We start from the raw sequence: 26,744 nt of genomic DNA on the forward strand, positions 1-26,744 counted from the left end.
TATATTTGTGTGTATATTATGTGTTTATACAGCATAAATGCAAGATACTTCAAAATACATCATTGAAATATTAAAATATTCCGAAATACGGAATAATCCGTTATCCAAAATTCTCCTGGTCCCGAGCATTTTGGATACGGGATACTCAACCTGTACTACTGAATTGGTAGATTTGTTTTGCCTCCAGGCCACGAGGGGGCAAACTGCAGCACTGCTTTTGGTATTTCTATGACTTTGCAACAGCAACTTGCCCCCTTCGAGGCAAATTGGATTGTGCCTTAAAAATGAATTACTATGCATTTAGATTGCTCTACGTAAGGATAAACAGCATTTGTAGAGAACGACCATTCAAACTTTGCCTTTTTCCAGCAGAAACTCCATTGCAGAGAACTACAGAAAGTTTGAACACATTACTCGCTACATGAAATTAGAAGCAGGTGGTAGACAAGGCTTTACTGCTGCAAGCAGCAGCCGCTGTGTACCAACATTATGGCCAACATAGCTAGTCATAGACCACGTGCACACAGCGGGGGTTATTAAGATGTCAGCGGAGTTGAATTGTATGCGGCAAATTAGTGACTTTCGGTACTTTTGCGCTTGGTCAGGACCATTTCCATGTAGCAGGCAGGACCGTCATCGCTATTTAAGGTGATGGAAGAGAGCATGAATCTCCATGGTTTGACAGAGGTTTGTCGTCATCTGTGACAGGTGGCTTGCACATCCAAATGGGTGCCACAAGTCGCCTGATGGTGAGCCAGTGATCCGATGCTGCATCCCAAGACACTCCTGGGATCACTACTGCAGCAGGAAGTGTATACTTGGCAAGATATGCCTCTTGCTGCATGACTATACAGCGCTACAATTGGTGCTTTAAAGGAAGCAGCAGCGATAGCAACTCCCACCTTCCCATTAAACAGTCAGCCCAGGATGCAGTAGCAGATCCTGTAATTCAATTGCCCAGATTCCATTATACAAGCAGTTTAATATTGTGGGAACCTCTGCTATCACCTTTAATGAATATAAAAGCCTGCATTTGAAACAATGCATCATTTATATAGAATAAACATGTTTTACCAATCGATGACCATAATACAAACAGCATTTCCACATATCACTGAAATTAGTTTAGGTAAAAGCTAACAAAAGCCACTTCTATATATCACCATGGCAACTGTGCGTGGTTCAATGAGTGCAGAAATCCTTGCGGGAGAGGATTAAAGTTCCGAGTTAAATGGAATATAAATACGTTTCTGTTACAATGCTAAGTTCTTAAAACACGAATAGCAGGCTAATATTTCGTTATGGCTTTGATGCAACGATCACATTGACATCTCTAAAATAAAAAGCACTTCGTATTCGTAAGAAAAAAAAAAAACACACGCCGTAAAAGACCAGCTAATAGTGGTGCAGAACCGAAATATAGCTTGAAAATAATGCTGGATGGCTAGAGTTACATCTCTATTGAAAATGGCAAACTATTTACAGAGAATGAGAATATACTAAAAAGAAAAAAAAAAAAGCTTTTTTTGTTTTGTTTTTCTTAGTACAGGGTATAAAATATACACAACGGCTACTCCCTCTTTATAAATACTTCCGTTTGGTACTTCTACTGCTGATCAAATTTAAATTTAGAGATGTGCAGGTCCGGATTTACTCCGATCTCAAAACGGGATCTTATTGGCTATCCAAAACATGTGACACAGCATACTGTATAGCCAATAAGATCCCGTTTTGAGATCTGGGTAAATCCATGTAAATCTGGACCTGCACATCTCTAATTTAATTGTTAATATAATGGTTATACGTATAGAATTTTTATTGAAAAAAAAAAAAAAATGGAACGGCTGTTGATTGAAGACGCGTCGGATGATGAGAGCGCTGACCGTGTGCCCGCCTCATTTATCCCTTATGTGTGCAGAAATCCTATGTAGATGGGCAGCAGAGCACACCTAATGTTTATGCCTCCACTGGGAGTTTCCAGGAGGTCAGGTGCGCTGATTGCAGAGCAGCATTACATGAGTCATACTAACCTAATAATAGAACAACCTGTACTTATATGCTGTTGCTCAGTTACTAGAAAAGCTTTTCTATCGGAGCAGCGGCTGATTAAAATAACTCAGTAGGCGACATCCAGAGCATGAAACAAGTGATTCTTTGTGTATAAAAAAATAAAGAGACAGCGTCTTGGCAAAGCAGAAAATGCCCTTGTGGCACTGATGAGAATAACGGGGACGTCTAGAAAAGTGCTTGGATTATGCCACTCAAACGGACACAGCTAGGCCATAACTGGTAAATCAGTGTACATTAGTCTCTAGGAGGGCCTTATTGATTCAATTGCTAAGGTGCAAGCCCTTTATATCCTCTGATTGTGTAGCCGTCTTCTCAGGCGGATAAGTAGCAGCAAAACCGCAGTTCTTTGTCCATTACTCGTATGCTCAAACATCCTGTGTCAGCCGCTAAAGGGCAGAGGTGCTTCACTGTGCGGTCACAGCTCAGAGTACACGAGGATCCAAAGTACATGGTTGGTGTTACTACAGGCACATTAAATGTCTTCATCGGGATCCGCCACCTCCGCTACTTCAATCTCTGGCAGCAGATCCGCGTGTAGGGACTCACTCCAACAGTTTTCATGGCTGTAAACCAAAGGCAACAGGGACAGGTCATGGATTATATAAAATTGTTTGTTTAACCTGGTCCCACATCCTCAACTCAGAAAAAAAAAAAAAAAAGTAACAGAGATCCAGTAATACGTTTGCCTAAAGGCAGAGGAAAGTAGGGAGGCATTTAGGCACCCCATCATCAATTCCATTTAAGAAAATAGTGTAGGCTACCCTTCATCACATTAATTTTCCCAATAAACTTCACTCTGGGGTAGATTTATGAAACAGTGCTAAGGGAAGAGAAGTGATAAAGTGCATGGTACTTTATGACCAGCCAATCAGCTCCTGACTGTTAAGTTATAGGCTGGGTTTAAAAAGGGAGATTTTGGAGCTGATTGGCCGGTGATACCAAGCACTTTATCACTACTTCATACCTCTCCCCCCTCAGGCCATAGTTCACATAACCATAACCAATGTGTAGGCCACTTTCCGTCAAGTAGATAAATTAATGGGTGGGAATATCGACATGTACACATTAAAATGTACAGTACTCCTTTACATATTTAGGAATAAGTATGATAAACATACAGCTTAGATAGATATCTATATCTCTATCTATATCTCTATCTATATCTCTATCTATATCTCTATCTATATCTCTATCTATATCTCTATCTATATCTCTATCTAGATAGATAGATAGATATATATAAAAACATACAGAGACGGATTCAGATTTTGGAGCAAATAAATAAAGACTGCAACTTGCCTAACCAATGTTTTGCTGCAATTGGTTGGATTTAATATTTGCAGAGATTTAGAATGACTAAAATACACCAACAATGTGTGCATACACCGATTCATTCATTGATTTCAAGGGGTCATTAGTGTGACTCAGATGTAACTCAGTCTCAATGGAGATATTTATCAGTGGCTCACGGTAATATTGTTGCAACAATCAGAGGTATACTCCTGGTTGATACCTCATGTCCAATTGCCGGCCATTCCATTTGGAAGTGGCTATCGTCAGTGTTACCACCGGCGCTGTGGCAGAGCTTCAGTCGGGATTGGCACTTTACACTGCAGCTTGAGGATCATACAACCAGTGGCGTAACTATAGAGGGTGCAGGGGATGCAACTGCTATGGGGCCCGGCCGCTTGGGGGGCCCGAGTACCTAGCAGGCAATCCCCTGCATCTATAGTTATGGCACTGATGGGAACCTTATTTTTTATTTGATAGTGCGGTGCTGCTGTGGCGCCGAGTGTGACGCCAGCCTAAGTGCGGTGCTGCTGTGGCGCTGAGTGTGATGCCAGCCTTGGGTCTGCACTTTTAGTTCTACCTGGTAGGCGGAGCCTCGGAGGTGGTGTAAAGCAGGTGTAGAGCGATGCTGCAGCTGCTTTCTAGTTGCCGGGCGCTTCCTGTGTAACAAGCGTGCGCCCAGCAGCTCCATTACGCAAAGAGTGAGTAGTTTCATATGTGCCGCACTGCTGCAGCTCTGTGCGAAGAGACGCTGGAGGGAGGATGGCACAGAGCTCCATGCCAGCGCTTTTAGTGCAGCGTCTGTCCACTAAAACAAAGCTAAGAGCAGGTAAATGGGAGGGGATGGGAGTAGGACCCAGGATGGAGGGGCGGGCGACTCTGGATCTAGTAGGTCAATTGCTACTCATCCTGCCTACCACCCCCTTGCCCCCACCTCACCCCCCTGGAAGTCAACCTGCCTGTGTCCTCCCTCTCACATGAAAACCCCCAGTACAACTTCCCCCACCTGCCTTTCCCTGCTGCTCCCCCCAAGTGACAGCCTACTTACCCTGCCCTTTTGTATGTGCCTGCAATCCCCCCTCCATGCAAGTGACAGCCTGCTCCTTACCTTCCAATACCCCCATGACAGCCTCCCCCTCTCCCACTTGCACATGCCATCCCACCCAGGGGCACTGATTACCTTTTTGTCCGGTGGGTGCTCCCACAGAAACCCCCCCCCCCCCCGACTCACCAGCTGCTCGCTGTCGTAGATCCTGGCAGCGGGGTCCCAGCAGCGGATATGCCGTCAGCAGCAGGGTCCCTGCGGAAGATGGGAACTAGCAGTGGTATTAATACCGCTACTAGTTCCCATCCGCCGCAGGGACCCCCCACTGCTGACAGCATATCTGCTGCTGGGACCCCGCTGCCGTGGCCCATGGGTGCAACCACGGTTTCGGCGCCTATGGTCCCACCCCCCGCAAATAACAGTCTGTCCCGCCTGCCTTCTCTTGTGTACTGCCTGTGCACCCCCCACCCCCGCTCTTGCTTGCAATTCCCCCATAAGTGACAGCCTGGCCTTTCTTGTGCGTGTGCCTGCGACCCCCCCCAACCACTGCAATTAACATCCTGCTCTCTCTAGAATGTGTGCCTGGGACAGCCCCTGCAAGCAACAGCCTGCTCTCCATGCTTTCTCCTACGTATGACTGTGGACCCACTCCTCTTTTTTTTTTGAGGGGGGGGGGCCCTATCAAGAGTTTGCTATGGGGCCCTCAAAGTTCTAGTTACGCCTCTGCATACAACAGCCACGGGCGGGCCCGATCCACATACAGCGGGACCCCACGCCTGAGTGGAGAGATTGGTTCAAGTCTCGTAGACATCATCAGACCGTGCGAGTCTACACGCAGGAACCCATCTCCATTAATCAACAGACGGACACTGCAGCCTATTGTCTGTGGCAGCTTACACGGAAAAAAACTTGTGGAGGTAACATAACTACATTGTGTCAACTACAATAGAGACATTGTGTGCTCAGTATCAACCAGGAGTATACCTCTGATTGTTGCAATAATATTACCGTTAGCAACTGATAAATATCTCCATTGAGACCGAGTTACATCTGAGTCCTCTTTGAAGTGCACTACCACTCAATTCCCTAGGGTCACACTAATGACCCCTTGAAATCAATGAATTAATCGGTGTATGCATACACATTGTTTGTGTATTTTAGTCATTTTTAGTGATTATTGTATATGTGTATGTGTGTTTAATAAATGTTATCGTTATTTGTGTACTGCCACGTCATTTCTTTGTTTGTGGTAGCTTGTTTGGAGGCTGGCAATACTCTGACGTGGAGGCAGCAGGGTGATACAATACACTGCAATATTCTCTAGCGCCGTAGATTAATTTTCTATTTGCAGAGATTTAGAGTTTGTGCCCAGAATTTGTTAGCAAAATGCTAGAATAATTTACCCTGCATACAAATACATATATAATCAATAAAAAAATTGCACCCCTTACATTGCAACATGGGTTGTTCCAGGATCAAATTTTATTTGGTCCTAGTTCTGAATCAGGGTCATAGTCCTGTCACTATTCTTACCCATTGACCGTAGAGGTCACCTGATCTGCTTCAATGGCAGACGACTCCACTTCACCGCTGCATTCGCTCTCTTCAACAGAACGCCTGCGCACCTCGCCGTGCCTCCCGTTCATTACCCTAAGGAGAGATTTCATTCATTAAATAACATTATGGATAACAACGCAAAGTAATCACCATGGCAACAGTACCAGAAACCGCTACCATTCATACAATAGATTGCAGGTTATTGGCACACACTGCCGATGTACCAAGAAACCCCCTGATAGAGCAAATATGTTTTTTTCAGAGATATTGGAGGGCCTTGTGTCTTTGATTGTATTTTCAACGGTTTGCTATATACTATCTTGTAGAGAGTCCTACAACTCTTATCTTCAAGGAGCTGGACCCATCATTTGCAGTCATCATCTCATCTGAACAGAGTACAGCGCAAATTGGAAAGATCATGTGGATAAATGTGGTCTACAAAGAGTATGAAAAGGTGTTCACCCTCTTGGGCTTCTTCACATTTTGCCGTGTATTAACAGCAAACCATGATGGATTTCTTTTACATTTATTTGCACTAATCAATGCAAAGTGCTTGATAATGTGGCTAAATAAAGATATAATTCAAGCAATTGCAGAATTACAAACATTTTAATGTTGAAAGATAAATCTTCCAGGTTCAAGTGTTCTTGTAGACTCCAGGATTTCTCTGCACTTCGCACTGCTCATTTTCCCCTCTATAGTTAGTAGCTTTCTAGTCATAGAATCAGCTCCAGAACATAATGTTGCCACCACCATGCATCACTGAAGGGCTGGTATTAGCCTGATGTGCAGTTTGCACCAATCATACCTCAGTAGACCACAGAATCTTCCTCCACATGGTGTTATCGGCCATGGGGAAAGCTGCAGCCAGGCTTTGATTTGAGTTCATCCCAACAAGGGCTTTTTTCTTGCCAGCCCCCATACAACCCAGTATGTGAGCTATTGTTATCCCATGCACAGTTCCTTCAGACTCTGTGATGAAGACTTGCTCTTCTAGAGTTGCCATTGACCTTCCTAACGGAATGTGTTCAGCATACCAGCGGACAGGATGACAGTCATACCACCAATGCTGGCATCCCAACTACCGCCAAGAGACCAGCACTGAAATGCCGGCATTGATGAGGATGACGGCACCAGAACGTCTAACATAAATATAGCTTTAGGCCGGAGGGTTGGTTCAGGTACTAGGAAGGGAGGAAAGGTTATGGTTAGGCTTGCGGTGAGGGAGGGTTAGGCTGCAGAGCAGGGGTTAGGTTTAGGCAATAGGGGGAGGTATAGGGTAAAGGGGGGGGGGGGCAGTAGAAGGTAAGTATACATACATTCAGTTTTGGAGCATGCCCTGTTCTAGGCAAATCACCAGTTCTTCCATATTATCTCTTCCCCCCCCCCCCCTTTTCCAAATTAGTACTTCACAACCTCCTTGTCACGATTCGTCTTAGAAAAGGGATGGCTAACCTTGACACTCCAGCAGTTGCTGAACTACACATCCCAGCATTCCCTGCTACAGTTTTACTATTTGGCCATGCGAAAACTGATGCAGGGCATGCTGGGATGTGTAGTTCAACAACAGCTGGAGTGTGAAGGTTAGCCAGCACCGGCTTAGAATGTTCTTTTGTCTATGCTTGGAAATACACGAGCAACCTTGGGAGCTCACAGGTTTATCTGTACTGCAATCAAATACCTTTTATATCCCCTGTAAATATATTATGGATGCAGATAGCCTAGGAAGGTTATAATCCCAGACCATATTATTAGGAACCAGTACAATAAGATTAATGTGGCCGACATTCATATTAAGGCAAGACCACTGGTTACAACCAAACTGATCGGTAAAAAAAGAAAAATAGGAAAATGAACAGTTACAAGCCATAGGTAAGTATAGAACCGTGAAGACAGATAGAATTATTAGTGTTCCCGCTAGACTGTTTTAGCGGGGCGTTGCACCCTGCCCGATTTTTAAAGGGCAAAATGTGTCCTGCCCCTCAAGCAGCGTCCAGCTATTACAGCCTGGTGCCGGCCCCGACGGTTTGCTCAGGGAAGCCTAGCGCCGCCGTAGACGGCGAATCCCAGGCAGCTCAGCAACTTCGACAGGGCCTGCCCCCTTTAGTTACTGCGCCGGCCGGGACCTCCCCTTTTCATGAAGTTGTGGCCTGGGCACGCCCCTTTTGTGACATCGGCGCCCTGGGACCGCCCACAACTGTGACGTTGGCGAGCATGGGGAACTCCCCCATTGCGCTGCCCCCCGTGCAGTGGCGCCCCTCCCCAAAAAATTCCTAGAGGGAACACTAATTATCTGTATTAAACCTCATCATCTCTGGATAGTACTCACTGAATCTGTCCTTCAAGCGTCTGTATTTGTAACTGCTTCTCGTTTAACAACTTCTTCAGGGTTTCAAGCTCTTTCTGTTTCTCTGCAAGATCCCTTTGTAGTCTGTAATTTGTTTCTTCTAAAGTCTCACAGAAAGCCTGGACACACACATACAAGTAGAGGGTCACACGTGCAGCCAGACTTAAACAAAGTGTGTCAATAGTCAATCTTGCCTACTCACCCTGCTCTCTTCCAGGCTGTCGAAAGGACCAGGCGGATCATCCAAGCAGAGGAACAGTCTAACCGAGGCACTGAAACAATAGATACACTCTTTACCACCATGCCACACATGCCCACAGTCAGAGCAGGAAGAGGGGCAGAGCCAGAGAGCAGGGTGCGGGACTAACTATATTTTGAATAAGGCATGGTCACATCTCTCGTACATTAAAATATACAAGGATGGGATCTCTTATTTTATATAGATGAATTATATAGTGCCAGCATCGGCTGCAGCGCTTCAGAATCTGCAACTGCATTAAACATGACCATGATTATTCCTAAAATTGATATGATGATTTCTGGTCAATAGCTTAACAAGGAAGGGAATGCCAGGGCAGAATAAGGTATATATGTATGAGCAATTTCCAGATACTTTAACCCTTTGAGTGCCAAGAAAATTTGACAAAATTGGTTTGAAAATTGCCAAGCAAACATTTTTATCCATATTGACCTGGAATGTTTCCCTTATATAGGAAATATAAACTATTTTTGCACAACATTTTTATTTGACTTTATATAACAAATGTGAGCCACGCTGGCGTTTTTAGCGGATATTTTGCGTATCGCTCACAGAGATGTTGGCACTTGAAGGGTTAATAGATTTTAGGATTGGCAATGCAAATGACAGAAAAAAAGACCTACTTGTAACGTGACACTTCACCTGGCTGGTTTAAGGTTATGGTCCAGCCGGATACCCACCTGCTTCCACAGCTGGTAAAGCAGAGCACTATCTCTGCAGCTAGAACAGTAAGCCTTGCAGACCAGCCAGTTATAAATAACACACACTGTGTCCATTTGAGCCAATAAATTAGAGAAAGAAGTGTTTACGCTGCTCCCCAGGTCAGCAGAATGCTGCAGGTGGTCAAGGCGACCTGAGAGCAGAATACTCAGCCCTAATAGATGTCAGACCAAGGGGGTTCTGTACAGTAAGTGCATTGTTCAGGGGGAGAGACATTCATGCAATTCCCACAGACTGCTGCATTTCATACAGTGCTAAATACAGTCAGTCTGCCAAACTTGCATGGCATCCTTCCTTGTTAGACATGAGAGACATTAGCCCACATAGACCCAATGGCCTGGAAAGGAGACTGTCCAATTATTCTTGTGTTCCCTCACTTCAAAGAGCTATTATCCTACCAGGGCCAATGTGTGACATTGCTCTCTGTTCAGACCGTTCCAAATGACCTCTCACCCTATAGGACGGCAGGCGTCACTCCTAACAGGAACATTTGTTGTGCAAGCATGTAGGCAGCTGCAAAAACTATACACAGCTTATGAGATTTACTGTAATTATTAGGCACATGTACTTTGGTTTTCAGTACCTTTATATTTGCAAGCTTAAAAAACTAAATAAAACTGCAAAAGTGATGGAAATAAAAAGCATGACCCTTACTATTTCTGACGTATAAAATGTAAAACATTGTTACTGGGTATGAAAGAATTCTGTCCATACAAAATTGCCTTCCTCTATCTCTAGACTCTTTAAATGGATCTGGGTCTGTTTCACACAAAGTGGTTTTAAAACAGTTTGTCATTAATAATCCATGGATTTGAAATACTTCCCCGGCCACAATGGTGAAACGTATAGAGGCTTGTCTTCAGTGCACAGATTGCATTACACGGTGATCTATCCCATGTACAGCACAGCAATTATACAGCGCTGGTTTAAAACTTGTTTGACAACTTCGAATGTTTAGTTTGAAATCAAATACTACATTTACAGATTAGTAAGGGGAACCGTCTACTGGAAAGGCATGGCTCCTACATAGCTTCTGTTTTAAATGATGGCACATGATGTAAAAAGCATTACTGGTAGCTGGTAGTCAGAGAAGACAATAGGGGTGTGAACATTTCTGGATTTATACTATGCCTAAATAAGCTTAAAAGTGATGCATAGAGCGTGCAAACAGTATTGTACATCAACATGGTCGTTCCTCAGCAGCTTACTGCATGAACATGGTACTTATTTCAAGCTAATGGCGCCTACACATGGAGCGATTTCAGGGCAATTGCTCAGTGTATAAGGGCCATAGCGATAGCAATGCACAGCGATTAATACCCAGCATTCTGGATAACTTCACCTAAAATCGCCGGTCAGGGCCAGTGTTCTCACCGGAGAACATCGACCCTGACAGATCGCTCAGCACACATCGCTGACACGCGCCGCTGTGCAGTGCTCAGATCGCTCAGCAGTGTTGCCTCGTGTGTAGATCCCATTAGAGTAGATCATAGTTAAAAAGGTGCCAGATACTGATTCATTTAGATATTGCCCCCTTCTCAATAGGTATCACTGGATGACTTTCTGTCTTGTACTGGGAAGAGAGGCCTAGGATGCAATCATGCCCGCAGCATTATAGATGCCATAAGAGAAATAGGGTTCTCAATATTGTACAAGAGGAAACCATACAACAGCACATTGCTTCATATGCTTGGTTACAGGATCTGAAGCACGGGTGTGGTATATGGTCCCGACAGTCATTAGCCCGATGTCGGGATCCCGACTGGCCGGACTCAGACAGCGGGGAAAGCTCAACAAAGCCCCTTGCGTGCTCGCCACCTATTCTATTCTCCCTCCATGGGGGCCGTGGACCCCCACGAGAGAAAATAGCCGGTGGCCATCGGGACCGCGAGTGTCGGGGTTTTGAATGTCGGGATCCCGACGTCGGGGTAATGACTTGCAGGATCCCGACTGTCGGGAAACTGTCCGGCACCCCTGAAGCACACATGCTTGCAGAGAACATAGCTCAGCTGATAAACACACACTATAGCACTCAGGGGGTTGCACTATACAAGACAAACAGGCAAAGCAATAAATGGTTATGATTACCTTTTATTTAATAGAAACTAAATGCTAGAATTGATTGAAATTAGTCTTGCAAGTTGGGTACATATTTGCCGATATGTATCACATAGAGCAAGCGAACGATATGCATCAGCTGGACAACTGGCTCGTATGTACAGTTGATATAGGTCTGAAAACCATTGTTCACAGACCTATCAGGCCAGCCTTGCAACACGACTGATGCCGATGTAGAAGTACATCTGTCTATAGACAGCCGACCTACTGAATGACCTATAAATCTTCCACAGAATCCATTAAAGATGATATCACAAATAGGCGGCCTTATTCAAATGGATCTGATGTCACACTATATCTGGCAGATGATTGGTAAGTCTGTATGCACAAGATCATTTGTTCATACACCTTACCAATCATTAGCTCATTCGGATAAATGTGTGTATCCAACCAGGTGTCTAGAATCCGATTCTGAAATAGCTTAAAAAAAAAAAAAAAGTAAAAATGGTCGCCATACCAGTTTGCAATGTCCTTGTGAGCCACTAAGTTCTGTAGGAATGCCTGTAGGCCCAGTTGCCTTTCCTCTAGGAAGTCATAGTCATAATTGTCCTTAAACCAACGTTTAGGTGGAAGAGCGAGTCGGAAACCAGGAAACATTTCTTTTAGCTAGCAGGGATTTAAGAATACAACTTTAGAAGAGGGCAATTCAAGAAAACAGGATGTGAAAAATCATCATCATTAGGGGAGGAAGGTTAAGACTTAGAACACTAAGCAATCTTCATATTTCTACTTGTAGCAATCAATACCTGTAACACTTGCATTATGGATTTCACACATTAAATTACCAAGCAATAAGGACTAGCTGATCTAGGGTAAGGGCGAATAGGTCATAATGCTGGGTAATTAAAAAGAAAAAAAAAAAGAAAAAAGGATTTCTCCAGGAATTGCCACAGGTCATCTGAGGAAATTGAGGTCAACTGTAGGATGGAGAGAGGTAGATGCTTGTGGATTACAAGATGAACAATGTGTAGGCCAACAGTCAATAGGATGACACCATGTTTTCAGAATGCATTAGGTTGACATTCCTTCCTGTAGCCCACCCATAAACATCCCCCTTGGTGCTTAATACTGATCATTCCCAGTGGCAGATTAACCCACCACATAGGGCTTTGTTCTAGCCCTAAAAATGTTGAAAAAAAAATATGGAAATATTCATATCAACCTATTATATCCTACTTCGCTTTAGTTTAATGTGATCAATTATTTTTACTCACTAACTTGCTGCCAATCATAGACGTGTTATTCTGCCATACCGTTTACTTTATTATGGCTCTCTTCCCTACTAATATATTTGTTAGGTATTGATATCACTTTAGGAGCATGTGAAGAGAATACAATCACATTTCAGGCATCTGCGACTTCTCGAAAGAGCGATTCATAACCGTAACAGTGACTAATACCATAAACAATATACCAAAGAACAGTAATTAGGGACTGATCTCATAAACAATAAACATACTACTTAAATACAGGTTGAGTATCACTTATCCAAAATGCTTGGGACCAGAAGAATTTTGGATAACGGATTATTCCGTATTTCAGAATATTTTTATATTTCAATGATGTATCTTGAGGTATCTTGCATTTAGGTTGTATAAACACATGTAATGCACACAAATATATTTTATTTGTGCATAAAACAAGGTTACAAAACATGAAACAAAGTTTATGTACAATCTCCGATACTGAATATAAATGCCAAGCAAATATTTTCTTGCACATATTTAGTACCGGTTACATATCGCGTCCCCAGTAGTGCCGGTTACATATCGCGTCCCCAGTAGTGCCGGTTACATATCGCGTCCCCAGTAGTGCCGGTTACATATCGCGTCCCCAGTAGTGCCGGTTACATATCGCGTCCGCAGTAGTGCCGGTTACATATCGCGTCCGCAGTAGTGCCGGTTACATATCGCGTCCCCAGTAGTGCCGGTTACATATCGCGTCCCCAGTAGTGCCGGTTACATATCGCGTCCCCAGTAGTGCCAGTTACATATCGCGTCCCCAGTAGTGCCAGTTACATATCGCGTCCCCAGTAGTGCCAGTTACATATCGCGTCCCCAGTAGTGCCAGTTACATATCGCGTCCCCAGTAGTGCCAGTTACATATCGCGTCCCCAGTAGTGCCAGTTACATATCGCGTCCCCAGTAGTGCCAGTTACATATCGCGTCCCCAGTAGTGCCAGTTACATATCGCGTCCCCAGTAGTGCCAGTTACATATCGCGTCCCCAGTAGTGCCAGTTACATATCGCGTCCCCAGTAGTGCCAGTTACATATCGCGTCCCCAGTAGTGCCAGTTACATATCGCGTCCCCAGTAGTGCCAGTTACATATCGCGTCCCCAGTAGTGCCAGTTACATATCGCGTCCCCAGTAGTGCCAGTTACATATCGCGTCCCCAGTAGTGCCAGTTACATATCGCGTCCCCAGTAGTGCCAGTTACATATCGCGTCCCCAGTAGTGCCAGTTACATATCGCGTCCCCAGTAGTGCCAGTTACATATCGCGTCCCCAGTAGTGCCAGTTACATATCGCGTCCCCAGTAGTGCCAGTTACATATCGCGTCCCCAGTAGTGCCAGTTACATATCGCGTCCCCAGTAGTGCCAGTTACATATCGCGTCCCCAGTAGTGCCAGTTACATATCGCGTCCCCAGTAGTGCCAGTTACATATCGCGTCCCCAGTAGTGCCAGTTACATATCGCGTCCCCAGTAGTGCCAGTTACATATCGCGTCCCCAGTAGTGCCAGTTACATATCGCGTCCCCAGTAGTGCCAGTTACATATCGCGTCCCCAGTAGTGCCAGTTACATATCGCGTCCCCAGTAGTGCCAGTTACATATCGCGTCCCCAGTAGTGCCAGTTACATATCGCGTCCCCAGTAGTGCCAGTTACATATCGCGTCCCCAGTAGTGCCAGTTACATATCGCGTCCCCAGTAGTGCCAGTTACATATCGCGTCCCCAGTAGTGCCAGTTACATATCGCGTCCCCAGTAGTGCCAGTTACATATCGCGTCCCCAGTAGTGCCAGTTACATATCGCGTCCCCAGTAGTGCCAGTTACATATCGCGTCCCCAGTAGTGCCAGTTACATATCGCGTCCCCAGTAGTGCCAGTTACATATCGCGTCCCCAGTAGTGCCAGTTACATATCGCGTCCCCAGTAGTGCCAGTTACATATCGCGTCCCCAGTAGTGCCAGTTACATATCGCGTCCCCAGTAGTGCCAGTTACATATCGCGTCCCCAGTAGTGCCAGTTACATATCGCGTCCCCAGTAGTGCCAGTTACATATCGCGTCCCCAGTAGTGCCAGTTACATATCGCGTCCCCAGTAGTGCCAGTTACATATCGCGTCCCCAGTAGTGCCAGTTACATATCGCGTCCCCAGTAGTGCTTTTAGCAAGATTTTAGTTTAGCATTTTGTTATTATTAACTTTATCATCATCATCATCATTTACTACGTCTCCAGCTCTAAAGCCCTGTACACACGGAGCAATATTAGCCAGTATCACTGGCTAAATTGTAGCTGAGCGACCAAAATCACCTGGGGTTTTGTTGTGCACAGCGCGATAAATCGCTAGGAGTGCGGTCCCGCACCAGCCCTCAATGGTTGCTAGTCGCAGGAGCATGCTCCTTCAATTATGGCTAAAAGTCACTGGTATAAACGGTACACTGAACGATTTGGTCGTTGAGCGATATTAACCCAAAATCGCTAGTGACCAAATTGCACTGTGTGTACACACCTTCAGCATGCATCCTGCCTTCATTGTGCCACTTAGCCTTGTAGTAGCTATTATTACACATTAGCAGCTGGTCAGCTAGTACAGCCACACACTAATCTTGCATGCTCCCTTAAATTCTGGCAGTAGTTAACGCACTCTATTAGTTGTCAACTTGTGATTTTTTTTTTGTAAGCTATTGTTACATTTGCAATATTCCCTAACACTTACTCTGCCAACTTCATCCACTATCTTCCCCCTCCTTCCAATGGTCCAAGCCATTCCCCCTTACACTACAGCCACCCAACCAGCCCATAGGAGTGATAGTCTGGGCGTTAGCTGTATCTTCTACTGCCACTTACATTCTCACACTCCCATTTCCCTTCCTAGCTGCAGCTACCAATCCCACCCTTTACCCTTGCAACAACCCCTTCCTCAACTCACCAATCGCCATTCCAAACTAGTGCACTGGCAGTTGGTGTTTCTCCCCTATTTGAATTTTGAACTGTGCTGCAGCCCACCACGGAATCCGCCACTGGTGTTGACCATTTTCATGTCAACCTTTTTACTGTATATGTTTTGCAAGTCAACCTTTTTTCAAGTCAACCATTCGGGATTGGCCTATTGACTATCTATATAATGAATCATACCCCCACCCCCCTCCAGCCAGGTCCAGTCTATCCCGATGTTACACCCAAAATATTTCCCAAAATTGGTTATATTGTTTAATAAAATACAGAGGACCAGTGGGGCGAAGTGTATTTGTATAGACAATGTAGTACTATAGACCGCAAGTCATGTAGATCATGCCTGGTTGTTCAGACCAAACGCCTCCAGACTCCACTAGAATACAGGAGGTGGGCTCGGTGGTTCAATCTTTATATGATTAAAAATCTTTATCTTACCTTGTCATTAAGCCTTGAAAAATCTGTATATCTCCGGAATACAACCCAGCTCTCATCTGCGCTTCTTCTAACCAGAATTTTGTAAACCTGTCAATAATAATAATAAGAATTATCATCATCCTCATCCAGACGGGTTTAAGAAAACTTGAAAGTACAACAGATTATACAGTAGAGTAATAATGGTGAGAGCTCAGTGTGTTCATTCTAGCACCCGCCATCTTTGAAAACCCATGCAGTTACTCTGGTACTTGTGAGTTATCTGGGCTGCCGATTTTTTGATTGTATGCCTTAAGTTAAGGCATACAATCAGATGCGATGCGATGCGATGCGATATCGCATCGCATGCGATCATCGGATGCGATGACCCGATTTTTCCATAGGAATCAATGTTAAAATTGACTGAGTCCATTTTAACATGGAATTCAATGGGAAAAAGGGGTCCTTTTCATACCCCTACTATCCAAGTGGGCATGGAGTCAGATATAAACCTGTGGCGAGCGTAGCGAGCCACCGAGCCCGAAGCGTGGCGAGCGAAGCGAGCCCCGCGAGGGGACGGTATTCTGTGTCCCCTCGCGGGGCTCGCTACGCTCGCCACGCTTCGGGCTCGGTGGCTCGCTACGCTCGCCACAGGTTTATATCCGACTCCATGCCCACTTGGATAGTAGGGGTATGAAAAGGACCCCTTTTTCCCATTGAATTCCATGTTAAAATGGACTCAGTCCATTTTAACATTGATTCCTATGGAAAAATCGGGTCATCGCATCGCATCCGATGGTCGCATGCGATGCGATGTGCCCGATCCGACCCGATTTAGAAATCGGCAGCCCGGATAACTCACAAGTACCGTTACTCTTCCCTGCCTGGGATGTCATTGTCTGCTGTAGTACTTCTAGCACAGTGTGGTCTGTATATCAGCACTGATAGGCAAACCAGACCTATGCTAGAAACACCACAGCAGACAGCGACACCCCAGGCAGGGAACAGGAACTGCATGGGTTTTCACAGATGGCGGGTGCTAGAACGAACATTAGATGTTCACATACTGTATAACTCCTCGCAGGATCTCAGAATAGGTTTGCACCGTTTGCCCTGCAGCTATGACTTGATAGCAGACACGATTATATTGCCTTCTGAATACCTTAACCATACATGTCTGGCACAAAGGTCACCCCTATCAGTCTGGAGAGAAGAACCAGGAGTGTGCAATGTTTGTCCTGTAGTGCAGAGATGCAAGGTCTTCTCCTGCACAATAACAAACCTCATAGCTTACATTGAATAAAGGGCAACCAACATGAATACAACAGCAACACAGAGATATCAGACACTCTCAAATACTTTTAAATAACCCTGTTATAGGTTTCAGCAATTGTTATACACTATTCTGGATGATTACAGACTGCAAAAGCCAGAGCAAACTGCAGACAATATGGCTCAAAAAGTTCAGTATGAAGTGTCTCACAACTAGCTAACACTTTCCTTATCAGAAACGGACGTACCGGTGACATCTCTATCATACATGAGGTCATATAGCAGATCTACCCATCACCCCACACCTGGGAGTATGCACATCATAGTCTAGAGAACAGAAACAACTTAGTACAATGGAACCATATAAAACAAAGATTGCCTGTGTGTCTTGTTCTGCACACTGTAATACAGTATAATTACAGTCAAAATCCCCAGCCTAACAATAGTTTGTTCTTGTTCTGGAAAAACAGGTAACAACAGCCACATTATACAGATCATATAATCCACCCCAAATACAATAGTCAGCGCCTTATTTCTGCAGCGTTCACAATGAAGTTCATTACAATAAGTTCATACAGACCAGACCAGACCAGGTATCATAAAGGGGGTGGGGGTAAATAACCAATAGTTCTGGAGCTTTTGACAACATTCAGCGCAAACAGATGAGGTCCAAGTATGTGCCTGGTGGGTTCTGGGAGAGGACTGACAACTGCATATATCTGGCCTTCTGCATAACAAGATGCAGCACAAATGTAACCTACACTCTGCTACAGTGTAACTAATCAGCTATTACATACAGAAGCTGTGTTGTACGTTTGTCATCCCAATTAACAGCAGTACCGCACACATGTAAGCCTGATAACACACAAGGGGTCTCTGTAGCAGTAACAAGTGATCAGTTACGCCTCTTTTACAGTCCAAGTAAATCCATTATCTGTGCAACGCGGTGAATTACTCCGTAGAAGTCACCAAATCTATTTCAGGACTCTGAATGGCCGTAGAGAACACACCATCTCTGCCACATAAATATAATCAGCGTATGGGTAATTATACGCTTGTGATCTAGTAGAAGGGAGTTGCCACCGTGTGACCAGGCACCTTCCTGCACAGCATACACATATTTGTGTATCTTTTGGTCACTTCCACCACTGGTCATTTTCTGTGCAGCATTTATACCAAATAGGACAATCTGTTCATTGTTGGATCTTTTCGCCCTAAAGTTCTGCTTCTGGGCTCTCCTCAATTTATGATTGCCATCACCTGTGCTAAAACACCTTTTTCATCATTTACCTAGCTGAACACAGGTAGAGTTGCTTTAGTTAAAAAAAAAAAAAACAGGAAAAACTAAATTTGATGTATAGATACAATGGTGAGTATTATTGCATCAACATAAATAAAAAAAATACATTTAAAAAGGCGATATGGGAGACTATAGGATTATAGCTATGCAACAGGTAATATGTACTTACTGGTAGGTGCCCAGCAGGGTGGCACTCCCTGTGTAAGGGGTTTGGAGGCCAGTGTGCAGCAGGCAGAGTGCTGGTATAAGGTCCAGAGTATGTCTATCAGTACTGCAGCATGCCCAGTGTGGTTGCCGGGGAGAAAGGAGAGAGACGGCCGGTGCAGCTGCTGGGCGACTGTCAGACTCTTATAGAGTTGGGTACACCATGCTGCAGTGTAATGATAAGAGTCTTGTACAGTCTTTACCCGATCCATAAATGCTGGTCCACAGGTTAAGGATTATGGTTGGTAGGTAGCAGGAGAAGTAAGAGTGCCGCTTGCCGTGTCAAATCCAGCAGCTGCTCCCCACACCAGTCAGAGCCTGAAACCAGAATGTATCTGCTTTTTCCCAGATGCCACTGGATGCAGGGAACTTATAGGCTCAGACTGGTGGATGGGCATGGCTGAAGACTGTGAATGGATGCCAGCGACCATCAGACCACCCTCAGTGACATCAGCTACGGCTGACCCTCAAGAGACAGAGACCATGTCCACCCCTCAAAAGAGGGACATTGGGGCATCCCGAAAACTGCCTTTAGGATGCTGGAACCTAGATACCAATTATTGTAAGATACAGAAAACAGGACATAGAGCAACCCTAGGCACAGGAGATGGCAATCATACATTAAGAGGGAAGTCCAGGAGCAGAGAATTTTGTACCTGATGGAACCTGTCCAGGTCTGGAAATATACCTGTACCATACCAGTCCAGAGCAGAAGCCTCTGACCACAGGGATACTGGCTTGGATTTGTTGTTTATGGCAAATGTAACAGTATTTAAAAATGCTACTTGAAGCAACAGAGGCTACAAACACAGAAAGCAAACAACCTACCGTAAACTTAGCCCGTTCTTCCATCACTTCATAGCCTAAGATAGTTGGGGTGGAGGGTCTCTCCTCCAACTCTTCTGAATTAGGGACATGTCCGTGTGTGGCCGGCTGTGCAGTGTACTCTACGGAGGAATCAAACTTAGTCCTAATGAGAGGGCTGCTACATACGGAGGACGTGCAGCTCACTTGATCGGGCGCGCTCAGCTTCTTGCGGATCCTGGGATTGGCGTCTTCATGTGGGTCCTTGGAGGAGTTTGAACTTGTGGAGCTGCTTCCGAGGGATGAGCTCCTTTGGCTTCTATTGGTCACGCTGCCTGAAGAGGTATTTCCTATTGGCACAGGCACATAAGGGGTTGCCATGTTTTCTGCGCTTCCCAGATGGCTCCAAAAGGCTCTACCCAACTAACAAGTCATTCTGTCCCTGCAGGAACACAGCATCTGCACAAATAATAATAAGACACAGCTGAGAATGTGACACACACAACTAATGTAACAGATGTGGAAGTTATACTACAGTAAGTAGACAATTGGTTCTTCTTATTTATTTTCATAACAGCAGCAGGTAAAGGCTTCTCCACAGTTGTACATTTCTGAATGGTAATTCTTTGTTTTTATATTAGAATCCTGCAGAGCACATATCGCGTGCACATGGCTGTGTATTCCCTGCTGTAGGGGAAGATTGCTGGACAAACGTTCAAAGGAATGTGTCAACATATAGGGGCCAATTCTGGTTAATTTCCAATGAACTGAAATAGGCCCCTGCCCCGATAGTCAGGGTTTGCACATGTGCATTTATGCGCACTGCGAATGGCCACGGCTATTTACACTGATGCTGGGCCGTTTGCAGCGGGGAGGGAGGGGGGGAAACAATGGGACACACAAGGTCGGGAATGTGCCCTACAAACATAACATTACATTGTGTGCAAGGCAGAAAAAGATTGTGTTTTGTTTACAAACTTCTGGTAACAAACACTTCTATGCAGTAAAAAAGGACCTATACAAAAGGGAATTGTTTAATGAATTGTTTTATAACTCATACAATATACATTTGCTGGTTATTTAGAAGATAAATGAATATCCACTAAGTTTGTTAATTGCTAACACACTACAGGTTTAGTATCCCTTAGCCGAAATGCGTGACCACGAGCAGGAAGGGATTTTTCTGGATTTTGGAATATTTTTTTCCCATACTTACCTTGCCCACCGATGTCCACGGTGGCCTTCAGGATCCTCTTGAGCAGCATCACCGGTCCCGGGGTTGCATTGCGTTAGTGCGCCGGTGACGTCACTGTGGTTTTTCAGAATATTTCAGGGTTTTTTTTGCGCTGTCTACTGACGGCAAGGATTTCTCCGTAACATAGTATACAGCGGGCTGCTTAGATGGTGAGGATGGCTTGTTTTCGCCGAAAACCGTACAAACCGGCATTGAATACCACCCATTATGGGATTATGGCTGTGCTATTATTGCTTTTTGGGTACTTGTTTCCTAGCACGGCCACAAATCTTGGCCATCGGGGGTAATTATAGTGGCCTGCGACGCGACCGACGCCCCCGATTTTTCCATTGAAATGCATTGAAAAATCGGGTCGGTCGCGTTGTGTGCGCCTAAAAATGCTTAAATGGTCCACCCGCGATGGCCGCGATTTCCCCATAGGGAACAATGTTAAATGCCTCAATTTACCCGCGATGACCCCGATTTCCTATAGGAAACAATGTTAAATGGGTCAATTTACCCAAATCATCATAGGGAAGAATGGTAAATGGGCCAGAAAGCCCAAAAAACCCCCCTGACCAGTGAAATGTCCCCCCAAAAGTAGTTCACACCACCCCGCGATGAACGTGAACCCGAAGCGTGGCGAGCGCAGCGAGTCCGCGAGGGGCGGCGGTACGCGTCCTCCGACCTTTTCATACCCCCACTATCCACTAGGGCGTGGAGTGAGAATAGAATAGTGTGGCGAGCGCAGCGAGCCACCGTGCCCGAAGCGTGGCGAGCGCAGCGAGCCCCGCGGATACCTTCACAGGTAAACGCGTCCCTTCGCGGGCTTCACAGGTATCCGCGTCCCCTCGCTGCGCTCGCCACACTATTCTATTCTCACTCCACGCCCTAGTGGATAGTAGGGGTATGAAAAGGTCGGAGGACGCGTACCGCCGCCCCTCGCGGGCTCGCTGCGCTTCGGGTTCACGTTGATCACGTGGTGGCGTAAACTACTTTTGGGGGGACATTTCAATGTTCAGGGGTGTTTTTGGCCCATTTACCATTGTTCCTATGATAATTTGGGTAAATTGAGCCATTTCACATTGTTTCCTATGGGAAATCGTGGTCATCGCGGGTAAATTGAGGCATTTAACATTGTTCTCTATGGGGAAATCGCGGGCATCGCGTCTGGCCCATCGCACCCGATTTTTTTGCGCATGCGATGCCCGCAATTATGATCGTTGTGGCCGTGCTAGGAAACAAGTACCGCTTTTTGAATCAGAATACCCCCAAGGGAGGTTTTCATAAGGATTCAAAGAAAATTGCATAGTATAAAAATGCAGCACACAATGGCAGCCATTATGCTTAGGATAACACCACTTTACTGCACAGTTCACGTGATGTGGTAAAGGATGCTGGCAACATCCTGGCGGTCAGCATACCAACTTAAGCATCTGGACAACCTTCAGTAGACCAGTGCAGGGGGATATGGTCGTATTGTTGACAGCACTTAAAGGTGCCCACAGACGCATTGATCCCGGCGTGCGTTCTGTGCTTAACTAGCACACATAGCATCGCATCGTATGCCTTGTGCATGCGATGCGATAAAAAGCTAGTACAAAAAGTATGTGCAGCACATACTTTTTGTACTGTGCGATGAGGTGCCGCATCGCATAGCATCGCACCGCCGGGATCGGTGCGTGTGTGGGCACCATTAGGTCGACAGTCATTAGGTCGACACCGTTGGGTTGACAGGGTTCTAGGTCGACATGGGAAAAGGTCGACATGGAAAAAGGTCGACATGGGTTTTTTCACTGTTTTTTTGAGCTGACATGCGGTATTTCATGCCCTACCATCCACTAGGGCATGGTGGGAGAATAAAATATAGTGCCCGAAGCATGGCGAGTGAAGTGAGCGATGCGAGGGGCTGCAGTTCACTTCCAACTGTGTCCATGTCGACATTCGGGTAAAAAAAAAAACTGTGAAAAAACCCATGTCGACCTAACCCATGTCAACCCAACAGTGTCGACCTAACCCATGTCGACAGAAGTATGGTCGATAAAACGATCCACACCCTACACAGGAACCGCATGCAGATACAGACAGCACCTAGATCAGCGAGTATGCAGGCATGGGTGTACTTAGGGTTAGCCTGTTCAAAGGGAGGGGGGGGGGGGTAGAATTAGGATGCTGCAAGAGAGGTCTAGGGGGCACGGGCAGAGCTAGACTCCTAAATTGCCCCTGTTGGGATTCTCAGATTCAGGATGCTGGGGTCGGTCTTTTGACAGCTGGCATCCTAAATAACTAGATATCATATGTACTCCTGTAGAAGGCCCACCTCTCCTTGCTATCATTAATGCTGAGTCACTCACTCTGCAAAGGTGTATGGGTCATAGCATTGACAGTAATTGGGTCGACAGTCAATATGTCGACATGCACTTTTTGTGTCTCTGTCGACATGGACACCATATAAAAGTGTACCGCTTAACTCGGCACACTATTATATTTTTCCTCTATGCCCACTTGGATAGTAAAGCATGGAAAAACCACCTCACAAGCATTGACATATTGCTTGTGTCGACCCACTGACCATGTCAACCTTTTGCCTGTCAACCAATAGTGGTTGACCTATGACTGTTGCCCTAATTACGGTCGACCGCATCCCCTGCAAAGACAGGCAAGCAACAGCTCCAAATATAGGTAAAGGAGGTAATGAGTATATAAAGACAAGAGTAATAAACAACAACAACAACAACAACAACAACAGGTATTACTTATTCCAAGTTACCCATGGGGACATTGTTCTATATAACACTTTCTAAAATATTCTGGACTTATGTAAAATGCAGGTGTTTAGGTGCTCCTTGTGTATGTCTGTAACAGAGTTTAGACCTTTTTGTTGATAGACTATCGGAAAACGCTGGCTTGGCTTCCTCCTTTGATGGTAGCGTACGGATAAATGCATTATATGCCTACAGCTCTAGAAAACTTGTTTAGTGGCTCCAAAAATTAACTATTTGCCCACCCATGATATAGAGTAACCTCAAACAAGAACTTTTAAAATGTCAATGTAATTCATGTAAGAGGCCCAAAGAAAGATAAACAAAACAGAAAAGTATATTTCCCCTTTCCTAAAGCCCATTAAAAGACAATTAATTAGATCCTAACTTTTGTGTCTCACCAAGGCCCAGTAAATAGAACCCAGAGCCTGTAACACTCTGCCAGTAATGCTACTGTCCAGTTAAAAAAAACATGGTGAACAATAGAAATGCTAAGTATAGACTATGCTTTCAGATACGTTACAGCATGCACTTATAATGCACTTTTAAACCAAGGACAAAGTAAACGGTTTTGTTATACTTTCATCAATTGTTGATTTCCAATCCATATGCATAAAAGTCCTCTGTTAATGAGATACTGGTTTCCATTCTTTCTATTTAAATACATGGGGTGAGAGTTATCCAAACTTGGGAGAGAGATAAAGTATCAAGCTTCTGTCATGTTACAGACTGTATTTTGAAAAGGTCAGAAGCTGATGGGTTGGTAGTGCTCTCCACTTTATCTCTTGCCAAGCTATAATAAATACCCTCCTCGGTGCTAAGGGAAGGACATTTATGAAGACTACTGGTTCTGAAAACATTTAAAAAAGTACTGTAACCAATAGCAACCAGGCAATAGCTTCTGGATTTCAATCTGCACTAGAAAAACCTTGAGTTAGACCCCCAACCTGTTGCTATGGTATCAACAATTTAGCATCAATGCACATAGCTATAGATAGTGGCAGCACGGACGGTGTAATGGTTAGCATTACTGGCTAACCACAGCACTAAGGTCATGGGTTCAATTCCCACCATGGCTCTATCTGTGCAGAGTTTGTATAGTCTCCCCATACTTGCGTGGGTTTCCTCCGGTTTCCGCTCACAATCCAAAAATATACTGGTAGGCTAATTGACACCCAATAAAATTAACCCTAGAATGTCTGGATGTACATGTGGTAGGGAATATAGATTTTAAGCTCCACTGGGGCAGGGACTGATGTGAATGTTTAAATATTCCCTGTAAAGTGCTGCGGAATATGTGTGCGCTATATAAATAACTGGCAATAAATAAATAGTGCACTGCATTTGTAAAGCACAAAGATCACAAACTATCCTTTTTTTTTTTTTAATAGGCCACGCAGACTGGAGACCTGCCTCACCAGCTGTGTCAATATTAAGTTATACAACCATGCAATTAATATGATATTTCTCTATCTAATCTCCCTATAACAAGTTTGTCTCCCTCCTAGATACTGCTGGTGTGATAACTACACAGCACACAGACCAGGGGCATCAATGTGGAGACCTCTCAGATCCAGAGCAGCCTATAAGGATAGCCCCTAGTATTTCTTTCCTATTACACAGCTCAATGACCACAGAGCTAAAGTGTAATACACTGCACACTCTAAGGAGTCTATTACGCAATCTATATCAGCAAAATAGCAATTACTATGACCCCGAATGCAGAATGGCACTAATCTCATAGTTTCCCTATAGATGTTATTGCTGTGTGCTGCTGTGACTGGAAATAACTGCAAATCACATGGGTACAACATATATTACATGCTGAGCCAGCAGGGACCAGCCATGCCACTTACCTGCGTACACATGCCAGCGCCGTCATCCGCTATGGTGGCACATTACTGTACCTGATGCCACAGTTGTGTACTACTTATCCCAGCCAGGCGTGCACCGTACGTCACATGACACACCCCGGCTAGCGCAGGAGTACAGGGTGTACCGGAAGCTGCTGGTGATCATCTGGCGTCTGGCAACCGAACTGCACTCTACCAGTACTTCCGTACTTTGCCCACACAGCGCTCTGCCAGTACTTTCATACTCCGCCCACACTATACTCTGCCAGTACTTCCGTATTCCGGTCACACGGCGCTCTGCACACACTGCCCACACTACACTCTGAAAGTACTTTTGCAGCCACTCACTCTAGCAACACTACAGTCTGCGAGTACTTCCGTATTCAGCCCACAGACAGTACACTGTTCCCGTACTTCCTAACTCCACCCACACTGGGCTCTGCCAGTTTTTCCGTAATTCGGTAATATGGCTAGGGTACAATTTATTTATTTACAGTTTCATATGAAGCTGGCATAAAAGAAAATGTGCTTATGTATTAGCAGGGCGCCCATTACGTAGGTTGCGTAGTGGTGTATTGAGAATACCAATACACCACTATGCTGGCTACGTAAACTCATAGTTGCCTACCCTCCTGCATTCTGCAGGAGACTCCCTGAAATAGCAGCAATCTCCCTCTCTCCCTCATTAGTCTAGCAATCTCCCTCATTTCACCTAACCCAGATTACATTGCTAAATGTTTTCGGGAAAAAGGAATGAGAGAAAGATACATTTACATTGAATCATCAGTACCATTTCCCAGCACTTTACCACGTATAGTACAGGGTTGCCGACCCTCCCGGAATTCCCGTGAGTCTCCCGAAAATCGGGTCCCCCTCCCGGCCCCCCGGAAGGGTGGACAACCCTCTCGGAATCTGGGGGACCCCCCTGAGCCCCCCGAATCGCGGCATGTAAATGCCGCAATCCGCGGGTCTCAGAGGAGGGGGCGGAGCTAAAATGGCACAATCGTGTCATTTTAGCCCCGCCCCCTCCATGGAGATCAGTCATTTCCCCTACTTCCCGTAATGGGGGCGGGGCTTAACAATGTCACAGTCAAGCCCCGCCCCCCCGATCGGGTAAGGAAAGTCTCCTCTCCGGGCTTCTCCCGGAGAGGAGCATTTAAAAGTCGGCAACCCTGGTATAGTAGCTCTTACTAACTGCTTTGGGGCTCATCTACATTTGGATATAATATACATTATAAACATACCCTCCAACATCTGAAGTCAAGAAATCGGTACACATTCAAAAAGGGGGTGTGGCCACAGGCACAATGGGGCGTGGTC

At 45.2% G+C, this 26,744-nt stretch overlaps 1 protein-coding gene across 1 annotated transcript; it reads right to left on the reverse strand.

Annotated features, from left to right (window-relative positions):
• Positions 1-962: 962 nt before the first annotated feature.
• SNX16 (sorting nexin 16) lies at positions 963-25,658 on the reverse strand. The gene is made up of 8 exons (XM_083187339.1): positions 25,428-25,658; positions 19,600-20,034; positions 16,020-16,106; positions 11,864-12,012; positions 8,512-8,581; positions 8,292-8,428; positions 5,939-6,055; positions 963-2,633 (listed from the first exon to the last, which is right to left on the reverse strand). The coding sequence occupies exons 2-8, from the start codon at positions 19,954-19,956 to the stop codon at positions 2,543-2,545; spliced, it is 1,008 nt and encodes a 335-aa protein (XP_083043465.1). The 5' UTR covers positions 19,957-20,034; positions 25,428-25,658; the 3' UTR covers positions 963-2,542.
• Positions 25,659-26,744: the final 1,086 nt, after the last annotated feature.

The sequence above is a fragment of the Crinia signifera genome, chromosome 5, assembly GCF_055691185.1.
Source record: "Crinia signifera chromosome 5, ASM5569118v1, whole genome shotgun sequence".
NCBI classification, from domain to species: domain Eukaryota; kingdom Metazoa; phylum Chordata; class Amphibia; order Anura; family Myobatrachidae; genus Crinia; species Crinia signifera.